The 27,790-nt window shown below is 35.0% G+C and overlaps 1 protein-coding gene across 2 annotated transcripts; it reads right to left on the bottom strand.

The window, feature by feature from the left end:
• Positions 1-27,789, bottom strand: MS3_00001796 (uncharacterized protein). 2 transcript variants are annotated; one of them, XM_051209288.1, is made up of 21 exons: positions 27,192-27,789; positions 25,927-26,186; positions 23,285-23,499; positions 22,478-22,565; positions 21,408-21,593; positions 20,797-20,917; positions 20,149-20,303; positions 19,381-19,494; positions 18,788-18,922; positions 17,490-17,555; positions 16,279-16,344; positions 15,504-15,676; positions 14,023-14,105; positions 13,534-13,670; positions 11,128-11,183; positions 9,680-9,910; positions 8,707-8,817; positions 6,956-7,129; positions 5,791-5,916; positions 4,636-4,711; positions 1-3,697 (listed from the first exon to the last, which is right to left on the bottom strand). In XM_051209288.1, exons 1-21 carry the CDS (start codon positions 27,409-27,411, stop codon positions 3,536-3,538), a joined length of 2,955 nt encoding a protein of 984 aa, XP_051074733.1. In that variant the 5' UTR covers positions 27,412-27,789; the 3' UTR covers positions 1-3,535. The 2 variants fall into 2 exon arrangements, with proteins under 2 accessions (XP_051074733.1, XP_051074732.1); XM_051209287.1 differs by having other exon boundaries at positions 9,680-13,670; positions 14,023-21,593; positions 22,478-26,186.
• Position 27,790: the final 1 nt, after the last annotated feature.

Genomic DNA, 27,790 nt, shown 5'->3' with positions numbered 1-27,790 from the left:
CACCACGACTGTAGTTTTTCTTTTTGATAGATTTATATCGTATTTTTCGTCATGGACCAAACTCAAACAATGCTTGGCTTGGCTCACTAGATTCAAACGTTATCTCCACAAGAAAGCTATGGGTAGCGGACCTCTTTCGCCTAATGTATTAGACAATGCCGAGGACTTATTGAAATTCGTGGAAGTTAGTCACTGGATAAAGCGGCACAAACATTCAGACAGTATCACTTCCAAGAATTATGTTATTATTAAGTTACGACCATTAGTAATTGACAACCTGATTCGTGTAGGAGGACGTTTGAACAGCAGCGACCTCCCGAAGAGCAGAAGCACCCGATTATTCTTCCTAGTAAGCACCCTATAACTGAACTCGTTATCCAACATCATCAATCTGAAGGACACATGGGGGTGTACCACAAATTAGCCACCTTATATAAAAGATAGTGGATTTTAAAGAGCACTGCTGCAATCAAGAGAGTTGTACGTAGATGCGTAGGACGTCGGATTAAATCGGCCAGACCAATGTCACAACTGATGGGAGACTTATCATCCACGAGGAAAACGCCCGATTTCCATTCGCAACAATAGGGTAGATTATTTCCGCCCGACCATGATTAAAGAGGGGCGCGAATTCCGGAAGTGTTATGGTTGTTTGCTTACATGTTTCAACACCCGAACTACTCATGTAGACGTTGTCTGCGCATTATCAACCGATTACTTTCTGATGGCGTTGTCGCAATATTCAAATCACAGAGGGGGGCCGAAGAAGGCATGCAGTGATAGAGGATCTACATTCGTTGGGTTAGAGAAGGAGCTACAACTTTCATCACCAGATATATAAGATAATAGAGCAGCTAAAGAAATGACTCAACAGAACATCGAGCAGCGCAACTACACACCCTAAGCAAGCCGTCGTGGAGGAATATGGGAAAGATTAATAAGAAGCGTACGTAGAACTTTGAGCTCAGTATCTAGTGAACAAACTCTACTTTTGAGACACACCACTCATTCGACTGAAGTAGAACAAATACTTAATGGTATACGGTTGTTACCAGTTTACCGTAACCCAGAACATCTCAAAACATGGTCACCCAAGAACTTACTGTTCTTAAGAATACCTCACCTTCATCACATCGAAATAAACCTACGCGAACGTAATTCTCGACAATGGCGACAAGCAGAACCTTTGGCAACTACATTTCGGCGTCGATGGATAAAGGAAAATTTGTCACTCTTGCAGACGCGAACAAAGTGGACACAAAAAGTGCGAGATTTGTAAGCTGGCGATCTGGTCTTTCATGCAATTGGTTCCCTTTATGAATTTAAATAGAGCAAGAACAAACATTGATGCAGAATAGTATGAATTCATATTATTTCGAGGTTTCTCGTCAGCTGCTTACAAACCAAAATTGTGATAGAATTTTTACATGGAGATAGTGTGAAACAATTGACATAAATGAGTGTAAATAACTTGATTACAATAATAACTATATATATATATGCTAGAAACAGGTCAGAGGTCGAAAGAGGGGGGTTAATCCAGGGTGGGTCTTTATCATTGAAGATACGTACGTACGAAATAACTGACCTAAAGTTCTGGCGGTGTGTGCTGATCCAGGAGAAGATGGTCTCGTCAGACAAGCAAAGACCAGAACACTGAGAGGTAAAATCACTAGTGATATACGTAAAATTTGCTTATTAGAATGAGAAGACTGTTGAGTAGTAGAATGTAGAAAGTGTTAGGTCCCGAGAAACATAATGAATAGTAACTTTGGGATCCTTTTATGGACAAATACTAAACGTATATTTTTATCGTATGATTGTTAAATAACTAGACTATTCATATTCATATTCCTCTTATTATAAACTTTATTTTGACCTATAAACCATTATTTTACGTTTTGCCACTCTTGAATTAAGCCCTATATTAGTCACTGTCTCACACATTCACAGCCACATCTGACCAAATTTTGTACAAATGTCATTTTCTATTATATGCTACGTTGTGGTCTGTTTGATTGGTATATTAATTCAGTATGTTTGAAATATAATGAATTATATCACATAGGCTGAGAGTGGTGTTCTGGAATTAACTGGCTGAGATAGGCGGAAAGCAAGACCAATTGGGACTCTAGACTGCACGCACTTGCTTTACGCGTCATTGGTTCGATCGATAATTTGCTGTTTCTGATTGGCAGCTTTTAGCTATAACAGTAAGACATTGCGGAATGACTGTGGCTAAAGTAAATTGTACCATTGTCATATCTGATTGTCTCCACACTAAATATCTAGTCCGTGAGAGTAAGGGAAAACATGCTGTCTTCGATGGGTGATGTTAAGTTACTTTTACATTGTTCTTACTCGCTTCCCCTTCACTCTTTTTAGTATCGTTTTATACTACTTATTCACATTCAGAAAATAGTTGTATTCCCAGTAAAGTTTGGACTTTCCTTGTAACGCAAGTTGTCGCGTAATATTCTGAAATATTTACATACAATTATAACGCTTATTGTATTAACCAATGTATTTCTCATTACAATGACTTTACCTTAATCACTGTAGCAGTTATCTACAGTTTTGTGCATTTGTTTAAACGCAACAGTTTCCAAATTGTTTTGATCCCGTTTCGGGTTTCAAATGTTGATTAACTTACCAAATTTAGACACACCTATCAGCTGTCTTTTGTACTACCGAAGCCTTTTTATTTTATGCAGAAGGACGCGTTAAACGCCACAGACACCTCACAAGCTGAGGTTTGTAACTAAAGTTTGCGTATTATTCAATAAAGAACCGCTATTGCAGATAAATCTTTGTTTTGCGAACTTCCGTTTTACGCGTATCACAATTGAGTGACCTGGACGCTTCGATAGACCTGACACTGTCAATTCCCTAGAAGTTTGTAATGGTGAAACATTTGATTACTTTCACGGATTTAATACCGATCATTTGTATTTGCCTAAAAATATCTGGATTAATGCTGCAGCGCCATCGACATACGGGTATTAGGAAATTGAAACAACTGGTCAGGAAGCAGATGCGATTTGATATCAGATTGTAAACTTCAACATCATTTTTTAAGAACGTCATTGGATAGTTTAGTTTAGTTTCAACCTATGAATTAGTTATTAGATTTATTTTTTTAAATGGGTTAAGTGTTCATGTTTTTGAAGTGATTTGCTATGGTTGAAATATAACAAGTATTTTTTACACAGCTAGAATCACATTTTATATGCCTTAAGAGAACAATATTTATTTTTATGTGACATTCTGTATATTGAACATTTTGAATCAAAATCCACAACAAAATTATTATAACGTCAGTGTTGTATGAATGAATACAAATATCCAGTAAAAGTTACTACGAGTTACTACAGGCAATCATTCAAAGTGCTGGTGTGAATATGGAGTAACATATAAATGTCCTAAGGCTTGATAGAATAAAAAGATACTAATGCTAACAATGACGGAAGTCGAAAGAATTATCTCGTATCGTTTATGCTTGAACACTCGGTTGATCTTCATCAACGGTACTGATCTATAATGAATGGGTAACAATTGGGATATTTTTTTTCAACCACTGAATAATGGCAGAATATACTTCAGTCCATGTTCGTTTTCCGCTGGATATCTCAAATAAATATTTGAGCTTTTCTCGAAGTTCTGGGTCTATTTGATTATTAGCTTCTGTTAGGAGGATCTGTAAAGAGAAAAATGTCATTTCATGTACAATTCATATGGAGCCAGTTCATAAACTTGACAGTTTAAATTTGAGATGAAAAATAGTGGACGTCAATCAGTTATATAGCAAAATAATGAGTGTTTGGTTTATTATGAAGGATATCGTCAATTACTGAGGAATTTTTCATGTAGATTCTGCACACATTCCTTCATAATTCAGAAACGCTAAAGAGTGTTTACAGATTAAAATTTCCATTGTGATTTGGAAAGGATCCTTTCAGGGGTTTTTGACAGATCGTGGAGAAAGCATTTTAAAACAACATCTGATGTGTTTGCGGAGAACATTTGGTGGCATATTCCATGACTGAGTTTGTTTAAATGCAATGTGTATGAAAAATGAGAGGCTGCATTATTGGTGAGATGGATCTCTTAAGTTATGAAGCGAACACATGAAAATCGCATGATCGATGATCAAGATTCAATGTAGAAATGAATCAGGAAACGAGTACCGTAGAATAAAATTGCTTCATTCTCACTCTAGACTGTACATAGCAGAATTACCACTAACTCATAGCTGAATAATAAGAGGATTCTTCTTATCTATTTCTTAGGATTCATCGAGTTTTACGCAACACACTACAGTGTAGTCACTAGTCTGAGTAGCTCCATACCGTGTTGATTTTCATTTGTGTTAGAGTTTGAATCATTTAGCGATAATATCTCGGACCGCAAATTGCAGAAATGCATAGTTGATGAATTCGACTGTTTTCATTTTATTCAGTTCAACTTCATTGAAACTGTTTACGATTAATTGAGTGTGTACTACCGAACATTATCATATTTATCTAAATGATCACATTCGGAAGATTAAATCACAGAACAATAGTGTGTGTGCATATGGGACGAAACAAAGTAACACGTGTAAAGCGATGGAAAATAAACAGGCTCCCCACTAACCTTTTCATAATTCCTTCCACTAAACAATGAGTAAGGATATTTAGCTAGTGCGTTTAGTATGAATTCCGTAAAGTCTCTGTGAAACAAAATTAGAGAGCAAAATATAAAATTGGTGTTGTTGTTTTCCATCAAGTATATCCATAAATAAATGACTGAGTACTTGATAGTGCTAAAAAGACAATCATCATATTCAAATAATGAAGAGGAAAATGCTCGGCACACTCAAGGATTTTCTCTGATGCTGTCCAAATAAGCACACTTATAGGTAGGCAATTTCATAGACCAAGAAAATCAAAGCATTATTCGAAACAAAGAAGGTGGGAAATACTATGAATTTTATCCTATGTTGTGCACACACCGATGGAAGCAACGACGATAATAAAGATCAGTCCTACAGGAGGCTGCAATCGATCATGACTAAGTGCTCAGGAAAGGACCTGATCGTGCTGACAAGTGATCTAAACACGAAAGTCGGAGTGGATAACAACGGATACGAAGATATAGTGGGAAGACATGGACTAAGACGAACGAACACAAATAATGAGAGATTTGCACGTCCATGTGCATTCAACAAATTGGATATAGCGGCACAATATTCTCACACAAATGCATACACCAAATTAAATGTGCCTGAAAGGAAATGAGAAACAAGCACATGACTCGACGATGGTGACAAGAAAATATACTAAGCCAGAGAGACCAGTCAAGGATAAAGAAGGCAAGACAGTCACTGAGGTTGAAGAACAGAAGAACAGATAGGCAGAACACTTTGAGGAACGCTTGAATAGGCCAGCTCCACTGGACTCACTATATACCGAAGCACCATACACAGACCTTCCTACAGATATCACTCCACCAACTATCGAAGAAATCAGGGTGGTCATCAGATAAAACCAACGTCAAATTCAGGACCTTCGGTATGAACTTGAAGTCTGAGCTGAAACATGGAGAACTAAAACATCCATAATCTAAATGGCACAACTGTGATTGCAGACCGACATTCCAAGATGTTGGTATTCAATCTATGTCCTACATATAATGTATACTTTACGACTTCACAAGCAAAACGTGAACGTCTGAAGTCAACAAGCACCACCAACCTCATGACATTAATATGACATCGGCTCCTCACTGTCAATAGAAATTTAAACTCACTTATGTTTATCAAAATTATGTACATCACTCAGGTGGTCCCATAATAGTTGGTTACCAACTGGAGACTTCGCGAAATAGTCAAGCGTAAACCACAAGTTCTCGTTCTTTCTTACTCGCTTTAAGTACCTAATGAAAAGATGGAAGAAATGTTTAGCTGAGTAGGTGTGGTGTGCTAATTTAATCATATGAACATTTACATCTGTAGAATAAAACGATATGGGGGTCAGGAATAAAGTATGGTCGATGAGATATGTAGCTAAGATGACTGGTCTTGACGACGATTCCTTCTCTTTTCATTGTGAATTCTATCCCTTCGAAGATTTCATATTTTAAACTCGATCTTCTCGATGATGACGAATGTGTCGTGCAAATAACGAATCGATATTCTCAGTGTGATTACTGATAAATGTGAAGCTTTCAGTTATTACATCACCACTTTGTAATAAGTCTTGATATCGGTAGTCCCATTGATGTCGGTTTTGTTTGTCAGTGAACGTTGTTGTTGAATTGAGAAAAATTTGTTCAGTATTAATCGATGGGTTCTAGTTGACTATAAACATTCGTGTACTCAGAGATTTTGTGAGTGCTATATCTTGATGATAATCATGAGGTAATTGTTGATCCACATGTGAAATTCTACTGATCTCAGTATATCCACATGAAGTTAAATTTAAGTCAATTATGATATGAAAGCGAATTAACTGAAGTCAACAATGTAAACCACTAGGATTTGAATCAGTGTTTCAAATTTGTCGTGTTTACTCGATGGTACTTTATAAACCCCTTCCAAAAATGTGAGTGATCAAGTTTTATGTAGTTTCAACCATAAATTAAAAACCCGTCCAATGGCTTATTACATTTGAGAGTGAGTTGGTGTAAGCTCATGTTATAAACTTTCATTAGGCTTGATAGCGTTTGGTTGTTCAATCGTCATTCGAGGAGTAAAAACATAAATCTTTCCAATTATTCAATCGTAGTCATGGTCACACATAATTTCAGAAAATATCATGCAAATTTTGTGAAATCTTTAATTATAACAAACGGATTTAGATTATGCGACCATATTCATTTGTTGATAGTAATGGGGATTCCAAACATCTAGTCGGGTTACTGTTATCATTAACAGATATGACAGTGTAATATTGAAGGTAACAGTTTAACTTACTCTTTCATAATTTCTGTATCACGAGAACACGTTAATGCCAACATCTTGTTTTCAGTATCTTCCTCATTTACAGAATCGTTCAACGTCAGCTGACCTTCTAAAAATTTCCACTCTACATGACCACCATGACGAATAGCTGTACAATAAGTAATGAATCTCAAATCAGGTCGTATGCTGTAAAACAAAAGAAATGTGGACAAGAACATTACTTTCATTCGATTGAAATGAAATTTCTTCTCTATATTTATGTCTATATGGGAAGTGAATTTCAAAATTTCCTAAACACTATTCAAAACAGAAAACGTTTATTTTTCTTTCGTTTACAGAGTTAGTTAACTTTCTTGTTATAAGATCGTAAGATCGATTTCAATACGTATGATTATTGTGTTACGTTCATTCATACATTACGCTTCCAGATACATTTGTAAGCATAATAAGCATAATATATGCTTATCAATATAGCTAGGAAATATTAAAAACTTAAATCTCCAATCATTTCCGGGTGTAAATGTTCTTCCTAAAATCATTTTAATTTATTCTGAACGATCAAATTCGCATGTTTTAATTTGTTTAAAGGTGTACTGTGAAATAAAAACATGGTTTGCACGTTTTTCACCCTAATATGAATCACAGAACCGGAGCTCAAATATTCTGCCTATCATTCCGTACTCTTCGAACTTTTGTCAACTTAGCTCTGACCAATTATTTTCTCTGATTAATCGATCTCGTTAAGGCCATGAAACATCAAAAATCATAACTTCCATTAGATGGAATATCTCAACTTCGAGGTAAACCGACTACGTTTCTTAACGATCGGTCGTGCACATACGACATCGCGATACAATAGATCAATGTAGATTATTTATTTATTTTATTTTAACATATTGATATTGGTACATGGAGGCACCAAATACATATGCGTCACACAAATCTCATTTGATAAGTGTGAGGGCTGTGATACTGCCCAGGTGTTCAAACCAGAGCAACTAGTTAAAATGAATCCGTCATTAGGAAACAACTTTCTTGGTTAAGAAAAAGCGCTCGACATTGAAGATAGAGAAAACAATAAAAACCCTGTTCAACTGTATTGTAACTGGAAGGATTGTCAGCATCAAACGGAATCCAGACTACGGATCACAATTCAATTTCACGCATGGCAGACAGCAAATGAATGAATAGCAAGTGAAAATCGGTGTAATACAAGGCTGAGTACCTATTCTCTTGCTCTTTCTCCCGGCAGTCAACTGAAATGTGAAAACAGCCACATCTCAGGAGAAGTGCGGAATACATTGGACAGCCTTAATTCACTTGGATATTTTAGAGTTAGTAGATGACTCACTCCAAAATATCGTACATAAGTCGGAGTGCGTTGTTCAGAATGGTGTAGAAATGTCGAATCAGGAACGTTTTTGAAGATTTCCCGCAAATAAAAATCTTTTATTCATACAAGAGAGTTATTGTCGACTGACTGACAAATGCAGATAGCACACATCATCCGCCTACTTTATACATCAATTTCACAGCTGTTTCACTACGCCTACTGACTTATTTATTCTTTACACCCAGGAAATCATAACATTGACAAACTATTCATGCATTCGTGTCTGACCATAGCAACAAAAAAACTGATCAAACAATCTATTTTAAGGTCCGTTTTAAGAATTAGTTTAAACAACATTCAACACAAATATAAAGGCCTAGTATACGGTGGTCTGTTTTATCATATAACAATCATTAATTGCATGACTAACGGGTTCGTTTCGGGTTTCGACATCCATTGTCTGAAGAGATCCGAAGTTTTGTTCACACAAAGATGATGTTCAGCTATACAAGCGAGTTTGATCACAGTATAGTCAAAACGTCTAAAATCGAGTAAATGGTGGAAGGATAGTTATGTTATACGTTAGTAAATATGTACATATATAAACGTTATTTGTTTATACTGATCCGTTTATTATTAGTGTGTTATTTAGATAGTTGATAGAGATAAAATATCACGGAGATGCCTGAAGATGTTCATTGAGAACAACGGTTTATCCAATGGATTCGAGATTGCTGCGATTTTGTAGTTGAAACATAATGTCTTCACATCAAAAATGTTCCCAAATGTTGAATTGTCCTGAAACCTGTTTTGTTATCTCGTTACAAAAAATCGAATGTCATTAAACTCATCAGTTTGTACAACATAGACGAGCTGATGATTTCCGTAGTTTTTGATGAAATAAATTTTTCATCTAATTTTAACGGCGAGCGTTCACCGTTTCCATTGTGATGAAAAAGTACAACTTTGAATATCCAATTAGGACCGCTTTTACTATATGGATTTCAGATAACTATATTACAACAATACACCATTTACAGTTAATTAACGAGTTCACTCAGGCAACAACAGTGTGTTTCTAATTACAGGAGCATACAATTTGAAGTGCACACTAACCAATCACTTAACCTTAAATTCGTTTATTCATTACCGTTCCAGTTTATTAGCATGGTTCAGACATTCCAACCCCCGTTGATGAATCTCACCACTCTCAGAAACCGTAAGTTTCATCTTTTTCTCAACTATTGTTTGCTTTGATTAGCATTTCTGATAACAATACTGGCAAATTCATCATATTCTGTTGAATGTCTTACAAACAGAATGTTTCGAACAAAAAGTCTTTTGAGACTATATCAGTGACATGGCAGAGTGGAGACATATGAAATGAAAATATTACTACTCACATCTTTGGAAGATCTTGACCTTTGCCAACAAATGACCAATTCGCTGATCGAATTCGGTTATCGATAAGAGTTCGCAAGTATGCTTGGAAATCTTCATAATTCTCATTCAGAGCAAGCACCTTGTTAATGTAAAGCAGCGCTCGACTGGCTGCTATCCATACAATAAACTCATCTTCGCGGTTTAAATATTTTGTTGCGTTCAAGAAATGAGTATACGGTACGATATGTTGACTGACAAGGAGGCCAAAGCAAAACAAAATAGATAATTATGAGCTAATTGTAAAGTGAAAAATAGGCTCAAAAAGACTTGTTTGAGTAATTTGTTCACAGCCGAGTCTATAGAAGTTCAATATTTCACACTCGAACTCTGTGTACACCAGAGTCATGCTCAATGCTTTATTCTTTCATGATCTCAGCATCCCTTCGAATTTCGCAATTTGCAAGTGCTTATTAATGGCTTTTTCGTCTCCTCCTGGAATAAGTGGACCGGTATGCTTAACATTTATTTTATGGATCATTAGCTCTCATAAATTCAGAATCCATTACATAAGGTGACAACCTTTTCTGTATCACACAAAATCAATTTACTTTTTTCGACTCCCACATGAATAAGTTTGACTATGTTTGACAAATATTTGAAATCCCGCTATTTTACCGTAGAATACTACATTTAAAAATTACCTATAAATACGACTGCACAGCTTCCGAAAATGATACCGTCGGAAGAAAAATTTTCTTCATACTTTTCGTATGACTAGTTTAGATTCGTGATTGTAGAACATGAAGAAAATTTATTGAGAAGAGTATTCTTCGTTTATATGTCTGTGTAATTACTTCGCCCGACATGTTATATTTTTAATCAGTATTAAATGAGTAACCAACCGACGGTGTTGACAGATGTTTTAAACCATATAGTGTATAGTGTACTTTAACTCTTTGGGATTATACTAATCTATCGTTATATTATCGTAAGGTTTATATAAATGTCTGTGAAGCTGAGTGTGAGTACTTGGGCTTCAACTGACATTTTAGTTTATATAAACATCTCGTAAACACCAATCTGAACTTTTCAGTATTCAAAACGTCTGTGTGCACAGAGAATTCACTCCAATTCATTGTAAACATTTCTAATCCAGCTTACTATACGTTACCCCAACTGTTTTGCTTCTTTTACAAACTGTTGTGCTAGTTTGTATTTCTGAAAGAATCGGTTTCATATTATGGGTGGCATTCAATTATAATATCGAAGTTCTAAAACGTATTTCCTTTACAATCAGATGGTATGAAATGTCGAATACTCAATCTTTTTTAAATATTGACTAATTTCCATCAATTTTCCGTGTTTTCAATCGGTATTTGTAATCAAAGTTATTAACTAGCCTGGTATTTTGTAACAGATTATATATCATCCCAAAAAGGAAATTGGTTTCTTTCCACTTCACACTTACTTTGCAAGACTGAATAAATCATTCAATATTTGTGAGCGTGAGAAGACTGGAATAGCCTAGACATGAAAAATATACATAAAAATTGAAATACCTTGTAGAACATTGAATCACAATGTAAAATACAATCAGTAAAATGAATGTGATTCCAAAAAGATTATATCTTAGTTTGCGACACTAAATGTCTGACAACATTTGATCAAATGTAAATATTGCATGAATATAATATTCCCTCTCACTTCGTATTTCTACCACTCAACTTCTACACAGTTGGTAATCTCTCGAGTTAATAAAATGGGTGATATTTTGATTTCATTCTTTCACGTTCTCCACTTTATACATTGTTATTTGCGTTCTTATATTTTCATGAGAGATCTCAGCAACAATCTCCAAGTTTTACAAGATCTACTCCAAGAGAGTGAACTACTCAGGAGCATAACTAGAAGAAGAATAAAGAAGCAGTACATTCAACGGGTCAGTTGCTCAACCACAAAAATCATCAACACAAGTCATAGAACTCTACCTGGCTTTTGTTACAGCACTTTGAACAACACTGTAATAGACCAGTTCCACTAAAACAACTGGAATTCGAAGCTGCAGTGTCAGCCAGCATACCAACTGATACGTTGAATTCAGGCACAGAAATACCTGCGAACGTGCTCTAGGTTCTATTACAATGATTTCAACACAGTGTTGTTGAATCGATCATGAGACTCAGTAGACTACCAAATTCGAGACCGACATTCCGGATTTCATAGGGATCGTTTGTAAGCAAAAGAAATCGCAAAGATTGCAGATAGAAGTTGGACAATCAACTGAATGAAACTCGTCACTATACATTATACGTGATAACAAAGAGAGTGGTTGACATGGCTTCATAATACCACCCAGTTGTGGCTAAGATAAAACTGAAGACGAAGGGAAGATGGACAACTGTATAAACAGCATTGAAATATTCAATGCATTATTTCTAGTAGATGCTGACAACCAGAACGAATTAAAAATGAATCTCAATAATATATTCGAAGGTTTGAAATTCTACTCAGGCACCAGGAAACTATCATAGGGAACAGCTGAAAATGAGGCAGTAACTTTGACACGCCTGGAGTTGCTGGGCTGCAGGATACCCAGTATGGCTGTTTCTCTTCCTTCCAGCAGACAACTGAATTGTGGAAACAACCGCGTCTCAGGAGAAGCATGAAACACATTGGACAGCCTCAATTCACTTGGATATTATGGACTCAGTAGATGACTCAGCTCTTCTATATCACGCACACCAACAATCCAGGTGAAGACAGTCAGTGTAGTAGCGGCTTCTAGAGCAGTAGGCCACAACACTCACAAAAGAATAAGCAAGATCCTCAAATGAGTCATGGAGAAAACCAACCAAATCACACTTGATGGATTAGCTCCGGAAGGGGTGGAAAAATTCACATATCTGGGAAGATCCATCAATTAACTATGAGGATGTGTGGTATATGCAGAGGCAAGGATTGGCAAAGTAACAGCACTACTCCTACAGTGGAAGACATATGAGTCAAATACAGAATCTTCAGCACAAACATCGAGACGGTTATAGTGTACTGAGCTGAAAATTGCAGAACTGCCATAGTCATCATCAAAAGGTTTATGTGTTCATAGACAGTTGTCTGAACAAAACACTCTATATCAGTTAACCAGATACCATCAACAGAAACACACTGTGTCAGAAAGAAGACCAACTTTCATCTGAGTATGAAAGCACGACGAGCCGTTGGAGGTGGGTACGACAAGCGTTGTGTTAACCATCAGGCTGAATCTCGAGACAATCACTCACTTCGAATCCAGAAGGCAAGAGGTACAGAAGAAGACCAAAGAATATGTTGCGTCGAGAATTCGAGGCATATCGAAAAATTGAAAAACGATTTTCGACGATTAGAAAGGAGGCTAGGATAAAATAGTTTGGAGAATCCTAGTTGGCAGCCTAAGCTGTTCCACGTATTGTCAGGCAACAGAAATCCAGTGTGCAATTATATAAGTAAGTAGGTAAGTAAGTAGATAATCAAGTAGGTAAGTAAATATTCATATAACTAATTACGTTAGGGCGTCCTTATGTCAAATGACAAAAAGTTATTTTACATGTGGTTTCATATGTTTAGTTGGTAAATGGTCATGCCGTCTGACTTAAGAGGTGGTGTGTTTCATATGAATTCATTTTAAGACAATGATTAAAGTTGGATATTCACAATGAATGAAGATCCATTCTCACTAGTTTATATTAAAATATCCTGTATCGCTTATCACATTCTACAAACTTTATCATCATAATTATGCTTATTCATCAATTTACATGGTACTAACAAGATTATATTTAAAATATTTGATAGGATAGTTATTTATAACTGAGAGAAACACAAGTTTTGAACAAACCGTGAAATTCCTTTGCAATTGATTGATTAACAAGATCCAGTTATTGTCAGCGTAGTGAACCCGATAAAATCCGCCTTGGTTTACATTCACCAAGTACCAGTCGTCTGAGCTTATGTTCATTGTTTGATTCATTTTTTCTTGTGGAAGCGAGGAATAATCAAATAAGTCATTAATGTTATAATATTATTTATATTATTATTATGATATAATGAGTTAAAGTTGAGTTAGTGCGTGGAATTTAAGTAATTATTTTCACCTCATCAATTTCATATTGAAGGAGTGATGAACGTTTTCTTTTATGAAGGGTTAGAAACATGACTCAGTATTAATTAGTACTACACTTGTTGGATAGGACAACCGTGTTCTCATTGTCGAGGAAAGCTAGTCTAATCGACTGTCTAGCCTCAAAATGTGACGCGAAGTATGTACAGGTATGTGAAGCATAATAATCATTTATACTAATGAAAACGGCAGAATGGTATTTCTTACTGTTCACCATCCACACAATATCGACATTTGTCCAGTTCAGCGTTCTTGCTGACCCATAAGTGATTGGTATTCTCCAGGAGTATCTGAATGAAGCAAAGGGTATAATAATGAACATTTAAAGCTATCAAACTATAAATATAATAATCAAAAACAGGCAGTTTGATCGAGTACCATAACAAAACACATGTTGATAATGCTAGTTGATAGACAGAGGTCAAGTTGGATTTCGAATTCAAGTACATAGGAATATCGGTTAGTTTAATCCACTACCGAGTATCCCTTCTACAATGTACTTTTTATCGAACTCCAAAATCTTTTCTTTGATTTCCTCTTCATTCGAATGATGGTTTGTTGTTTCCCGATGTAAAGTGCTGCTGATTGTATTTGGTCAACGGACAGTGAGCATCTTGTGCAGACTATTGTTCACAAATGCTCGTACATTTTTTATGATGGTTTGGTAGTTCTCCACGTTTCCGCTCAGTACAACAGAACTGTTTCGACGTTTGTATTCAACATTCTGACTATGATGTTTGCTTGCATACAGTTGTTCGAAGTTCCATATGTACTTCAACTATAAGAACGTGGTCCTTGTTTTGCCAACCCTCGCCCACACATCTGCATCGAGTCCTCTTTCGTCATCGATTGTGTTGTCCAGGTACATGAAGGCTTCCACTAATACTGTCACTTTTCCGAAATCCCCATAGATAATGTTAATATCCATGTTACCGAATGCTTGAAAAAACGAGAAGCCAATGCATTTCCCACGACACGAATTACAAATACACGGATTGACGAAATCGATTAACCCGAAAATATTACAACGATCGTAGTCGAAAAGACATTCAGCATACATTGATCGTACGCCCATTTCGTTTGACGATTGGAATAAAATCATATAAATGAAAAACACAGAGAATTTCAACAAATCACATGCTACATTTCATGTTGAGCAGAGGTTATTTTAATTTAATACGAGTATATCGTATCTTGAATGAACACCACGCTGAAATAAATTATTGTTATGACGAATAAAATATTACACTGGAAAATTAAAACAATAATACACCTATTAAGAAACGGAAGATATGTTGGTTGAAAATCGCAATGAGTCAAACTTGATTTTGCCTTTTTATCTCGTCATGTAAGTTGGTAAATGGCAATGATTTAAGATAACCTAATGAAAATGTAGTGAGAGCAATACAGCAACTAGTTCATTCGCAAAACAGCAATCAATTGTCTCAAACTTCATTATTTCTTCATTTCCACACTAATCATTCTCTGTTCACCTTCTCCTCTCTTCGATCTTGGTAACCTTCCGCCCCCAGGCATTCACTTCCACTTGATGGTACGTCCTAATTATATCTATCGACACCAGTACCACGCAACACCATAACAAATGTTGCATACATCACAAACTCACTTTTCTTCATATATAATCTCTGAATACGGATGTTGTCTAAATTAATATATATTTCACTTACTCACGATTTGTTTGAGATGACTTGTTACCATAGTGTTGAAAGTAACGTATCTGCTCAAAACTGAACACATTTGACCCATTTCTCTTTACAATCACTAGTGGATAATTCCTTTGTTTAGTCCAAGAGTCCATAATAAATCCAATGTCCAAATGATCTACTTGAGTATTCCATTCCTGATATGCAATTGAAACGAAATTTTGATTAGGTTATTGGCCTTATACTTTTGACAAATAATTTTACAGTATCGCAAATGTTTTTGTGTTTCAATGATCTGCGGCGTGTTTCAAGAATAGTGGTGGATATAACTGAATGAAATACAGTTAAATTCACTCATTGTTTAAGACCATTCACTATAAGTTCATTTATTGGGAATGTAGTAGGTGGATAAATAATTTATTGCAGCATGCTTAAGCATGATCACGTACACAAACTGATTATTGAGGTTCTATCACTGTAATTTTAATCGATGGAATGAGTCAATGGATGAAACTCCAACTACTACTAACATGGAGTCTAGTGTTTTTTCAGAATAACAACAAAGAATAAGTCGGAACAGTGTGTGCGAACAGATAGTACATAGGAATATGAATAACGAAATTATTCATTAAATGATACCATAAATATTTGATCTATTTTGAAATATATTTCAAGGCGATAATTCTGTTCAGTAATAACAAAATGTGTTACCATCAGGAGAAATAATGAAAGGAACTCAACAACAAAATGCATTACACAAAATGTTTTTGTATTGATGTAATAATCAGCAGATGCTTACTTCAGATAATGCCTTCCATAAATCCTTTTCATCTGTGTTCTTATATTGGTTTTGAATTAAGTATCTCTTAAACAAACACAGAAAAAAGTACTATATAGAGCATTTCCGGATTACAATTTGCAAGTTATCATGAATTCAATCATAGGATTTAAGCCTAGACAGCAAACATTACAGCTCAGTGTTGTGTCTCTGCATTCTTCCAGAATACCACCCACAATCGAAATAAGTTTCACGTTGAAGTGAGGTTGATGAACATAACAGAAATATCCGAACTTTACCATCTAAAATTCACATATCAGTTATTGTTGGTGTTCTTTATCACTGGATCGGTTTTGTTGTAGTACACTAATATCCGTTTCACATGACTGTTAGACCATTAAAAACGAGAAGTTCAGCCAATGGACACTTTTCAGCAAAATGATGATCTCTCTCTCTCTCTCTCTATATATATATATATATATATATGAAATATCTAGCAGCAATTCGGCGACTATTTATGAATAGAGAATAAACACAAAGGTTTAATGTTCAAAAAGTGTCCCTCAAAATGTTACATACACTGATCTTTCTTATCATTATGAACACCAAACTTTTGAGATCATCACGATAAAAGTACATCCAAATAAATTTTGTATTTTCCAAACCGATTTTATACTCAGAAATATTCACTCACATTAGTGCAACTGATGACAGATCGTGACAGATATACTGTACATAATTAGGTGGGATACAATTTCAACCAACGATCTATCAGATATAATGGTGAGTGAAGTCTGTTTAACATAATTCGTTTGTAACGACATATACACCGACTTGATATAAAATATCTCACTAATTTAGTTATAGTGAATATGGATTATGAGTTGGTCAGACAACATTTAATTTTAAAAGCATTTTCCATTTGTTCATGACGACATACGAGTTCAAGCTTTTTATTAAGTAGAGTGCCAGATGATAAAAACGTGTTATGGCGTGTTAAAGAGTACTTGTGTTGATGACTGTGGTGATCAATCAGTACTGGGTTCTGTTAAGTTACGTAGTACTGATTAATAGCTAAGCAAATGATATGAGGACTCTCCGCATTGGAAAGTCTCGAAGAGAACTTCAAAAATACTTGGTCAGCGAAAAGAAATCAGTTCACTATTGAATGTGACCCTTGAGTCCAGATAATAGGACACTCAGTTACAACAAAAGAACCACTGTCAACGTACTTTTACACCGTTTTGGAACGCTCTACGGCCCATGAACTTCTCCATCATCCAAACCAAAGAGGCGCCCTGTTAATGCAATTTAGAATATTATTATACATGAAATACGAGATGAATGTGTAGGTAAGTTAGATTGGTCAATCAGTTTACTTGGGTCCGGCCGACGGCAGGAAACAAATGATTTTATTCCAAATGGATAACAAAGTCAAGATGCCCTTAGGAATATTATTGTTGTTGAATAGAATATGTCACATCGTCAAACACTAAACACTTTCGCATTATAATGCATTCACACAAAGTGGAACATGACCGTGTACTATTGTTTGGTTAATTCACGTAAGAACTTTGGAGAATTACAATTACGCGTGGATCGTTTCATTTACTTGGTCTAACAAATGTTATGCAATCATTCAGGTAGTGACTGTTTTCTATCGTGTAAATAAAATACTCGTTTTCGTAGTCTCAACCTAGATATTAAGCTCAAGTTTAAACATCACTGAAATTTTGTTGTGTAATCATCTTAAAACATACACAATTCTGTTAATTGCAAATATGAGAGAATGATGAACTTTATGATTTCGAATGTCAGGAGTGTACTCAAATATTCGGATACATCAATCAGTTACACAGCATTGTTTATGACTACTTAGAAATGTGTTGAAATTGTTATGAATAACGAGTTTCTCAATATCAAGATGTTTAGTTGGAATCTTAGAACCTCTACTGAAACTAGTTGTCAACAGAAATTTGTAACAGCCTTGACTCTCCCTTGGCTGAATTAGTGTTACTAAGAGATTTTACTCACTATTATATTGCATATTCATTGATCGTTTATTTTTCTCCACCTCCCTGCTCACTTATCTATCAAATATATGCCTTATTGTCCAATTATCTGATAACGTATAACTGCGTGATGTTACAGCTTTTATGAACGTTATTTCAGCATCTATATTTTTCAAGTCATTTGCCTGTTTCCAATTATGAAACATAGATACGAGATTTTCATATTCTTATCACAACTAGTGCACCTGTCATCACACCATTAATTCGTGCTCCATAATTATTATGTTTATTTGTGTAATCTACTCCACTGTTATCCCTGATTCATCGACTCCCTCGATTGGTTCAATAATTTTGTACATCCTTATAAATATTGCTGTATATTAGAGTCAAATCCGACAGGGATCTATTTGAAAGCAATAATGCTCATCCATATATGGTGTTCTCATACACAATATTTCAATTTTCAGAAAACTAAAATACAACATTTGAAAAAAATCAACAGCCAATACAGAACTGACCTTATCATAGGTTATTAAATCAAACATGCTTATGATTTGTATTGTAGTATTAGCTGGATAAATGACTGGTCTTGATAACATCAAAGTATCAATATCAAGTGCAGGCATCAATTCATTCAGTATGAATAATTCATCCTATTCATCGAAGAAAAAAATCATCTTTATCGATAACAATATTATCCACAATATAATCATAATGTGTACTAAATTTGTTCAAACATTCGCTATCATTTAGTGAAGGGTCATTAATTATCTCATCATTTGTGAATTCTTCAAGTGCCACCTGAAAACTAATTAAATTCTTCCTTCTTATTACAGAGTGAATTCAAACAATTCCCACTAATTGAATTAAAGTCAAATTACCATTTTGGACGAATGAAATAGAGTTCTAATAAATCTTAAATTTTAGGAATATATGCAATTTGCTAAACATTCTGTGTGTGTGGTGTTCAGCGATGCAAAACTTCGTCTATAAATACCCGCTTCTATGCAGCATGTACAGGTTTTATGAAAACAATTTCTGAAATGACAAGTGACACGTGCAAAATGAAACAGCGAACTGATAATATCCTCAAAGAAAACACTCAACTTACTACTTTCCAGTCAGGATGTAGTAACTGTACTCCGATGTATTCGAAAAATGTTGCGAAGCCTTCGTTCAACCACAAGTTATCCCACCATTTCATTGTCACCAAGTTTCCTAACCACTGAAAGAAAAGTGTTTAAGTTGAAAATTGATAAACGTAGCATATTTGGATTGCTCAATCGATTTCGATATTTACATAAGGTCGTACACTTATATTGTTAAAAATGATGCTTGTACATTGTGATGACATCTTATATTCCGTTCCTGAATCCTAGTTGTAAAGGAATTCTGAATGGTGTAGTGCAAATGAGTAGCTGATGGGATTCAACTACAACGTGTGAGAATTGAATACATGAGAGCAGTTATTGTGCTATATTTTTAATATAACCACATGTAAAATAGCTAAAGTAGTGACTGAGCTTGTCAGTAAACCGAATTCTGATAATAATGGCATATGAGGTGATGAATGATCAACAGAAATTTAAGAAATCTCTTGGATCATTTGAATAATTATTTCACTTAACACGTTTATCAACAATGGACAGGGACTGAATAAATTTAGAAACCTGTATTGTTAGAGTCCAACTTAATGAAGTAAACGAAACTAGCTAGCCGGAAATATCAGGTATTCTGTGTTGTAATTGCTGCAGTCGAAAACCACAATGAATCAGTTTTCGATCGTTTTCCAAGTATTGTAAATTTATTATCCGAACGACCTTTAAATTGAAGAGATATAAATTGAATTTAACATTTCGTTCTTCATTTAAAAGCATACCTGATGAGCAAGTTTATGTGAGACAGAAAACGTCACATCAATTAGGGTATTTATTGAACCGTTTTCTGCGTCCCATAACATCTTATTTTCATCATAAGTTATCAAACCCCAGTTTTCCATTGCCGTTATTGAAGAGTTAGGAATAGCAATCATATCTGAAAACATGATGGAAGATATATTGCAAATGTAAACGGTTCTAATGACATACACACGTACATACATACAAACCTACATAAATAGCTACACACATAGATACATTATTGTGCATTCCTAATAAAAAGGAATACTTATGCACATCAATATGTATGCAAATATTTACCGCAGTTAAATGGCTGAATACTTTCGTTTTGGATGTGGTTATTTGTTCTCTGAAGAAGTGACTTACATTGAGTCACGATATATCAGAAAATTTAATGTTTCTACTCATTGGGATAATACAAAGGTATTATTTATTTTTTGAATATATTTATTATGATTCAGTCCACTCCAGTTCAAAATATAATTAGCGTAATTAAAATAACATTTGATTTGGTTGATCATGCATCCCTTTCAGTTATTTGGATCTTATTGTTTGGTTGCATAGTTTACATTGTACAGTATTTAATTACACATATATTAAACGTAAACACATTTGTGTGAAATACCTACCCATTTTAGGAAGTGAATAGGGAATGTCAAAATAATCTTCAAAGTATCCCGATAATTTTATGCCAATATCAAGTGCATATTCAGCTGATCGAATTTTATCCGGTCTTGCCCAAACAGTGAACTAAATGAAAGAATTATTTTATCCAGCAATGAATCAGTCTTATGAAAAAATTAAATGAACTTTAGGTCATTATTGCTAAATTTGATAGAAGAGACTGTTTTCAATGACACGAGTGATTCAACCACTTTGATTTGATTGAAACACAGAGAACCCAGCATTGTTAAAACAATGGCTTGCAGCATCAAACAATACTTGTGCTTTTGAATACTTGTATGGAACATTCTCTATTCAGGTGTTCTGTTTTAGTTTCTATCATCACTGTGGCATTGTAAGCCTGCTCATATAACATTGAAACACCGAGGAACTGCTACTGCTTCACAGTGAATGCTGGTATGTATGTAACGTATATCTATGTATATCCCGAACCATCTCGGATGATCGGTTGCATGCAATCTCATGATGGTTCTACCTGGATATACATGATTTCAGTACATCACAAAAGTATTGCATGGAGAGTTACAAAAACTTTTGCGTAATTGATAACACTCACGTTTCGTCCTCTATTGTCTGTCCTCTGAATATTCGAAAACTGTGAAACTACAAATGCCAACAGATATGTGGACATTTTCACACTGGTGTCATATCTGTCGACATGCCAATCATCGTACAAAACTTCCGTACTTTCCAAATTCATGTTTGAAAGCGAATGGAAATTTTTGTGGCGTACAATATTGACCTGAAAGACACAAACGTGAGAAATTTGTTCTCGAATAATAAGTGGAATGTTTACCTAATTAAAACAATTCAAGATTCTTATCGTGCTTATTTAGCAATATATCACATAACCAACTGGAAATCCTTAACTCATGTGGAAACTAATTTTCTAACTGACGTGAAAGATTACTCATTAGACAATCGTGGACTTGTTATCTGACTGAAACATGTTGCATACTGAATAGGCTATATGTTCATATGATCTTGAGTGCCATCTGCGAATGGCTGATATTCACCTGAAGTTTTCGTCGCACATAAGTAGTCAAACAAATAGAAATATTCTCCCATTTAAGACTTATCAACACTGGTTACCTAATCATGGTTTATGGAGAGCTTTGTGGTAATATGTAGATGATAGGGAGTGTTGTAACTCAATTCTGTACATTGATTTAGTGCAAGAAATGTATTGCTGTCATTATATACGCTAACGTTCCAGAAGAGAATACGTTGTTTTAGATTGTCACTGTTTGTATTCGACTAGATTAATTCCAGTAAATTCTCATAAGAACATTGTACATCGGTTTTAGCATATGTGCCTTTTAACAGATAACCAGTTGCCTTTAAACAATATGATATACATCGTCAAATTTTGAAGTGTGTTGGTAAAACGAGGTCATGAACCGATTTAATAAATTCAACTAATAATGTATTTCATAAGATGACTGAAGTGAGCTAAGCTCATCACTATCATCAATCACGTGTTCGCATATCACACACACAGCATTTCAATCACGAAGCATCACTTGGTTCAATAGTTTTGCATTTTAATAAACCGACCGGATTCATAGCAGATCACAAATCATATGGAAAATTATGAAAATGAAATAAAGGTCAAATATATCATACCTTGAAATTTGCTTTAAATTCCGGCTCATCCCAACATGGAAATACATTCCTTGCATAAATTGACTCCATGTAAGTGCTTGCCAAATATCTGAAATATATATAACGGTGAACATTTTTTTACAAGTACATATCTCATATCCTATAGTTGTTGCTTAAAAATGTGCTTTCGAACATAGAGAAATGTCTCGAAAGAAATATCTTGCCCAACATGTCACCTGTGACTTCTGACGAGTTGCCGTTCATATATTCCACTTATTTCGGAAAGTCATTGTGTCATCCACTGTGTTGCTCAGTACATCTAAACAATCATATTTTCGTTGACGTGAAAAGTTTTGACTCATCTTCGATGACTTGTGAATTTGTTATCATCACGTTTATACGCTATTTGGAATAATCCACATTTATTATTTTATATTGATAAGACAGCAAAAATTCACCAGTCTTTCTAAACCTTCCACGAACTATTACTTATCGGTACCTATGTCTCTATGGAAAACCAAATGGAATTGTAAACCATGTAATAATACTGATCATAGTTACGATATGATGACTAGTGGACATGTCACACATTAGTAGACATATATTGTGTTCCCAGAGAAGAATTTTCATTGTCAAGTTAGTAGTGAATAAATGCATTTCTTAACTAAAACACAGTGAGCAAATAAACGTGTATTCTGAAGTGATTGTTAAGCGTTGATCATCACTGTTCAAGCATGTATGCAAATGATTGTGTTATTTGCGGTCACCATTGAGTTGGTACCCGACACCAAATAAACCTGTACATATATGTCTTGAATCGAGACTCACTTGTAAATCCCATTCTCCAAATATCTGCTAGTATACAGTCCATCAGAATCATAGTCCATATCAGAACGAAACTGTCCAAATGTCAGGTTGTAATAAGTATATGGTTGCAAAGGCGTTTTGAGTTTAATTCGATAACACTCAGCACCTTTAAAGTAACTAACGTCTTCTATTTCAATGATAGAACTTGTTTGATTTTTTTCATGAAGAGGAGACATCTGTTTTCAAAAAGCAGAGACGGTAAATATTGTAAAGTGACAATATTTATATTTGATCACAAAGAAAATTCACATTTTGAATAGATGGTAATTTATTTCCGTTTATGTAGAAAGTCGGATTATCTAATGTGAAAGAAGAAGAATAATACGAACAAAAATCTCTTATGTCTGTAGCTCTTTTAGGGTTACTCCTCGTTGCGAACCCGGATAAATGAGGAGTGTGAGTTATAACGTTAGCCACCACGTGCCACAGAAAACAACCTTGGTAAAACATGACTACACATAATCATCATTTGAACCATTTAAACTCTGGCCTCCCAGTTTAGGGATATTTAACTAGAAGAGTTAGGATGCCTCATGGTTAAAACCGGGATTCCTCAGAAGGCACGAGGCCTATTCACCTTCCTGCAACCAGAGCAACTATTAGTATAGTTACATGGAATGTATGGACAATAGGGGAGTCCGGGAGAACTGGCTAAATAGCTACGGAAATGAGGAGTGATACTCGGACTCAGTGAAACGCATTGAACCAACCTGTACAGAACATCAAAACAGTCCTATCGTACTGAGCTGAAAATTGCATAACTACCACAGCCATCATCAAACGAGTACAAACTTTTATAAACAATTATCTTTAAAAGGTACTCAATATTGTTTGTCCAGATAAAATGAAAAGAAGCCTACTGAGGAAGACGACAAACTAGTTTCCAGGTGGACAAGAAATTAGGAAAAGACGTTGGAATTGGATAAGAAATATATTGTGGAAATCATCAAACTGCATCACGAGGCAAGTACCAATTTGGCATCGTGAATGGAAACGGAAGAAATGAAGATCAAACAGTACACTGAATCAAGTATTACAAGAAAACACTGACTGGACGAATAGGGAGTGGAAAGAACTAGAAAGGATTGTTTATGACACAGTAGGATGAGGAATGCTGATGGACAGTACATCCAGCTGACGAGTCCGGAATAGGACAAACGTGCGTCCGGGATTTCACTGCTAGCCACTATCCATCCTTACTTATAATGCTTGTGAATTCGTACAATATCCAGACAATGCTCACAGTATGTACATGTGCATATAAGAAAATGATCAATTGCAGTTCTAAACATCAATGGGAACATTTAAGTAAACAATACCAAGTGGATTTAGTCTTAAATGTGCTTCTTAGTTGTACTACTAAAAAGCGGTGATTTTGGTATTTTCAAGGGATCCGTTTTGGATCATAAATTTCGAATGCTATGCTAAATAAGAACTTTCGTCTAAATATGAGCGAATAGTTTCCCAATATTTGGGCGCCGAGTTAATGTGAGTCATTAAAGAATCTTATGCTATTTGATAAAATCAGTTGGTTGACCCGCTGAATAAATTCAAATTTCTTAGGTTAGTGTCGCTTAATTTGTTTAAAAATGAGTTTTTTTCCTGTATATGATATTGTTTGTTTTAGTAAAATAACCTTCAGTTAACATTTTACGTTTAAGTAGTTGCCACTCTTGTTTCCTTTCGTACAACTTTACTTGCAAGTTGTATCAGACAATATTGTTTTCAAATAATTTGAGAAATACAATGATGTAATTGTGTTCTGACTTGGATCATTTTGTGGTGTGTTCTACTTATGTTGACAAGAGCAGTATATGATGATAATCAGGAACAGAATGTCTGGTAGCAGAGAGACAGGTGGATCGAACAGTAAATAATGGAAACAGAATGCAATTTGTTTGAAAATGCAAGAACAACGAGGTCTGAGTCATTTTGGGACAATTGATGGTCATTTTGCAAATTTAATAACAGGTTCTGTGATTTCCTGGCTAAAACATTCGATTGTCCCCACTGGTGTTTTTGTTCACTACGATATAATTGGAGATTAATTAGAAGCGAGTTTCTACTTGAACTTCAGTCTGGTCAAAATTCTGTTTGAATCACTGTCAAATAAAACATTATAACGATGATTCTGAAAACACATTTTGTTGAATAAACTTTATCTAAGTTCTGACTTTCAGTTAATGATGAATAATAATTTTTAACAGTCATATTATTATCACATACGTGGTAGACATTTGGTCGATCATGTAAAATTCGGTTGACAGAGACAACAATATTATTAATTCATTCACACGATGTTATCGACTTCCAAGTTTACTTGGTTAAGACATTTGAATGTCCACTTACAACTTATCAAAATGTCAATTTATTTAGTTCAGCGAGATATTCCGATTAGGAACCAGTTTTTATTGAAAAACAGTCAAATTAAAAATGTTCATGAAATAAAGGATACTTTCCACACAAACGATGACATAAATGTGGGTGAATGTTTCGTTTTTATTGGGTACCCTTGCATTATATGAGTTCGTCAGTTGACTTTATCTTCATTTCAAAGAACGGATTATTTTCCAATAAACGTCAGTTTGAAAACTATAGCTTACATGGATTTGATCCAAGCTCACATTCAGATTATCGGATGCATGTACGAAGAACTCGGTTGTTGACACATTACAGAAAACTTTTATTGTCACAGATCCATTGAAGAAAAATGCTTGTGACTTGTTATCATGCAAATGGACTTGAATTGACAAATCGTAGAGATGTGGAAACAATGTACGTGGTAATCTAAAATCCTCTGATGAATGAATCGACACATTATTGTCATCGCCGATATTTTCAGTTGCACTAGTAGTTAACATATCTAAAACAAACGTTTGAAGGAGAATGAGTATTGCTCATGAATCGGTAATAATCAATGAGTGAACACTGTTCACACAACATTGTTCATTACACCCAGGAGCTTGTCAACTCAGTTCACGGTTAGATCGTACTATAATCCAAATGAAAATGAAGCACCTTCCTCTACCAAGTTTAATTATAACATACACCTTCAGTAAAACCAGTCATTTGAGCTTTCTCAAATTTATTTTGGTGTACCTTGTGCCGAAAACAACTGAAACTAATATGTGATTGATGTATTTGTAATTTCAGTTGTTGTTAATCGCTCACGAACTATTTTGCATAATACAAAATACGCTACATGAAACGGTTATCATTTCGTGTGTTTCAGGTAATTTCACAATGATAAACGTTGTATCAATATGGTGCATTTCGTATGATAATAAAAGCAGCACAAGCGTTTAGATTATAATTCAATAAATTTCATTTGACACCACAAGGTTTAGGATAGTAAATGTTGTTGAATTTCATTGAAGTAATTAACTGATCAATGTTAGACCACTATTGAAGACACAAGATCAGTGAACCGTCGTTTCCTCGTAGGATGAGCATTTCAGGATTTTACATCCACAACCCTATCCACGAGAATCGAACTGAGGAAATTCAGTCATGCTCTCGAACGAATGATCTATAGGCCACTGGACCCGAATCGAACGGTGATTTAGACCCACCTCATCCCATCCACGATATTGGGCGACCATCTTCCGTTGTTTACAGTGAGTACGTGACATAACATAAGAATCGTTAATTTGTGAATCATATGGATAAAAGATTAGATCGCAGATCTCCATTCAACGAGGCTGCGAATAATTAAAGAGCAATCTATCTATAATACTACTAGTCACACGATAAAATATTTACGTCGTTTCAATGGTTAAGCTACTGCATCGTAATAATAATGACACTGGTAATAAATCTTCAGTCATTAGGTCAAAAACACAATAAAAATTAATTGAAATATACATACTTGTATACTGCGAATCAAATTCAAAAAAATTAGACCTGCTCAATGCTGAAGCATCATCGACTAACATAAACGAAAGAATCAACACTATCAACATGATGAATGATTTCTTTGACCGTATTAAATTTGGGATTGCTAACGTTTCGGCATCTATTGTGTGGAGAGATTGACAGTGATGTGTGGAATCAAGATGTCTTCCATCGACATTATCCACAACCAACATGTTCACAGGGTTCTTGAGTTTAGATGATTGTCAATCAAGGACAATATCATGTACAAGTATCACACAGTGGTTAGCACAGTTCTCTTTTATAGATATTTTGCTAACGAATAACAAATGAGATCACAGAAAAAACGAAATTTCTTTAAATGCGTTTGACAATTCGGAACAGTTTCACGCTTACAGACCGTGGTCTAAACTTATAAGAATAAGGTCAACGAAATGAATCTTGTCTAGTGAACTGTTGACCTTCAAACAGTGTTAAGTTACATGACAGTGGTCATATGCAATGTTTGACATGATTGCTTGACTTTTATTGTTTCTTTTCAAAGCATTTGTGAATGCTGGTCATTGTTCTCCTAAACACTATACATTTCCTCTT

The sequence above is a fragment of the Schistosoma haematobium genome, chromosome 1 (genome assembly GCF_000699445.3).
Source record: "Schistosoma haematobium chromosome 1, whole genome shotgun sequence".
NCBI lineage: Eukaryota > Metazoa > Platyhelminthes > Trematoda > Strigeidida > Schistosomatidae > Schistosoma > Schistosoma haematobium.
Note: the sequence above shows the minus strand (reverse complement) of the source record. Positions and strands in the feature narration are given on the sequence as shown.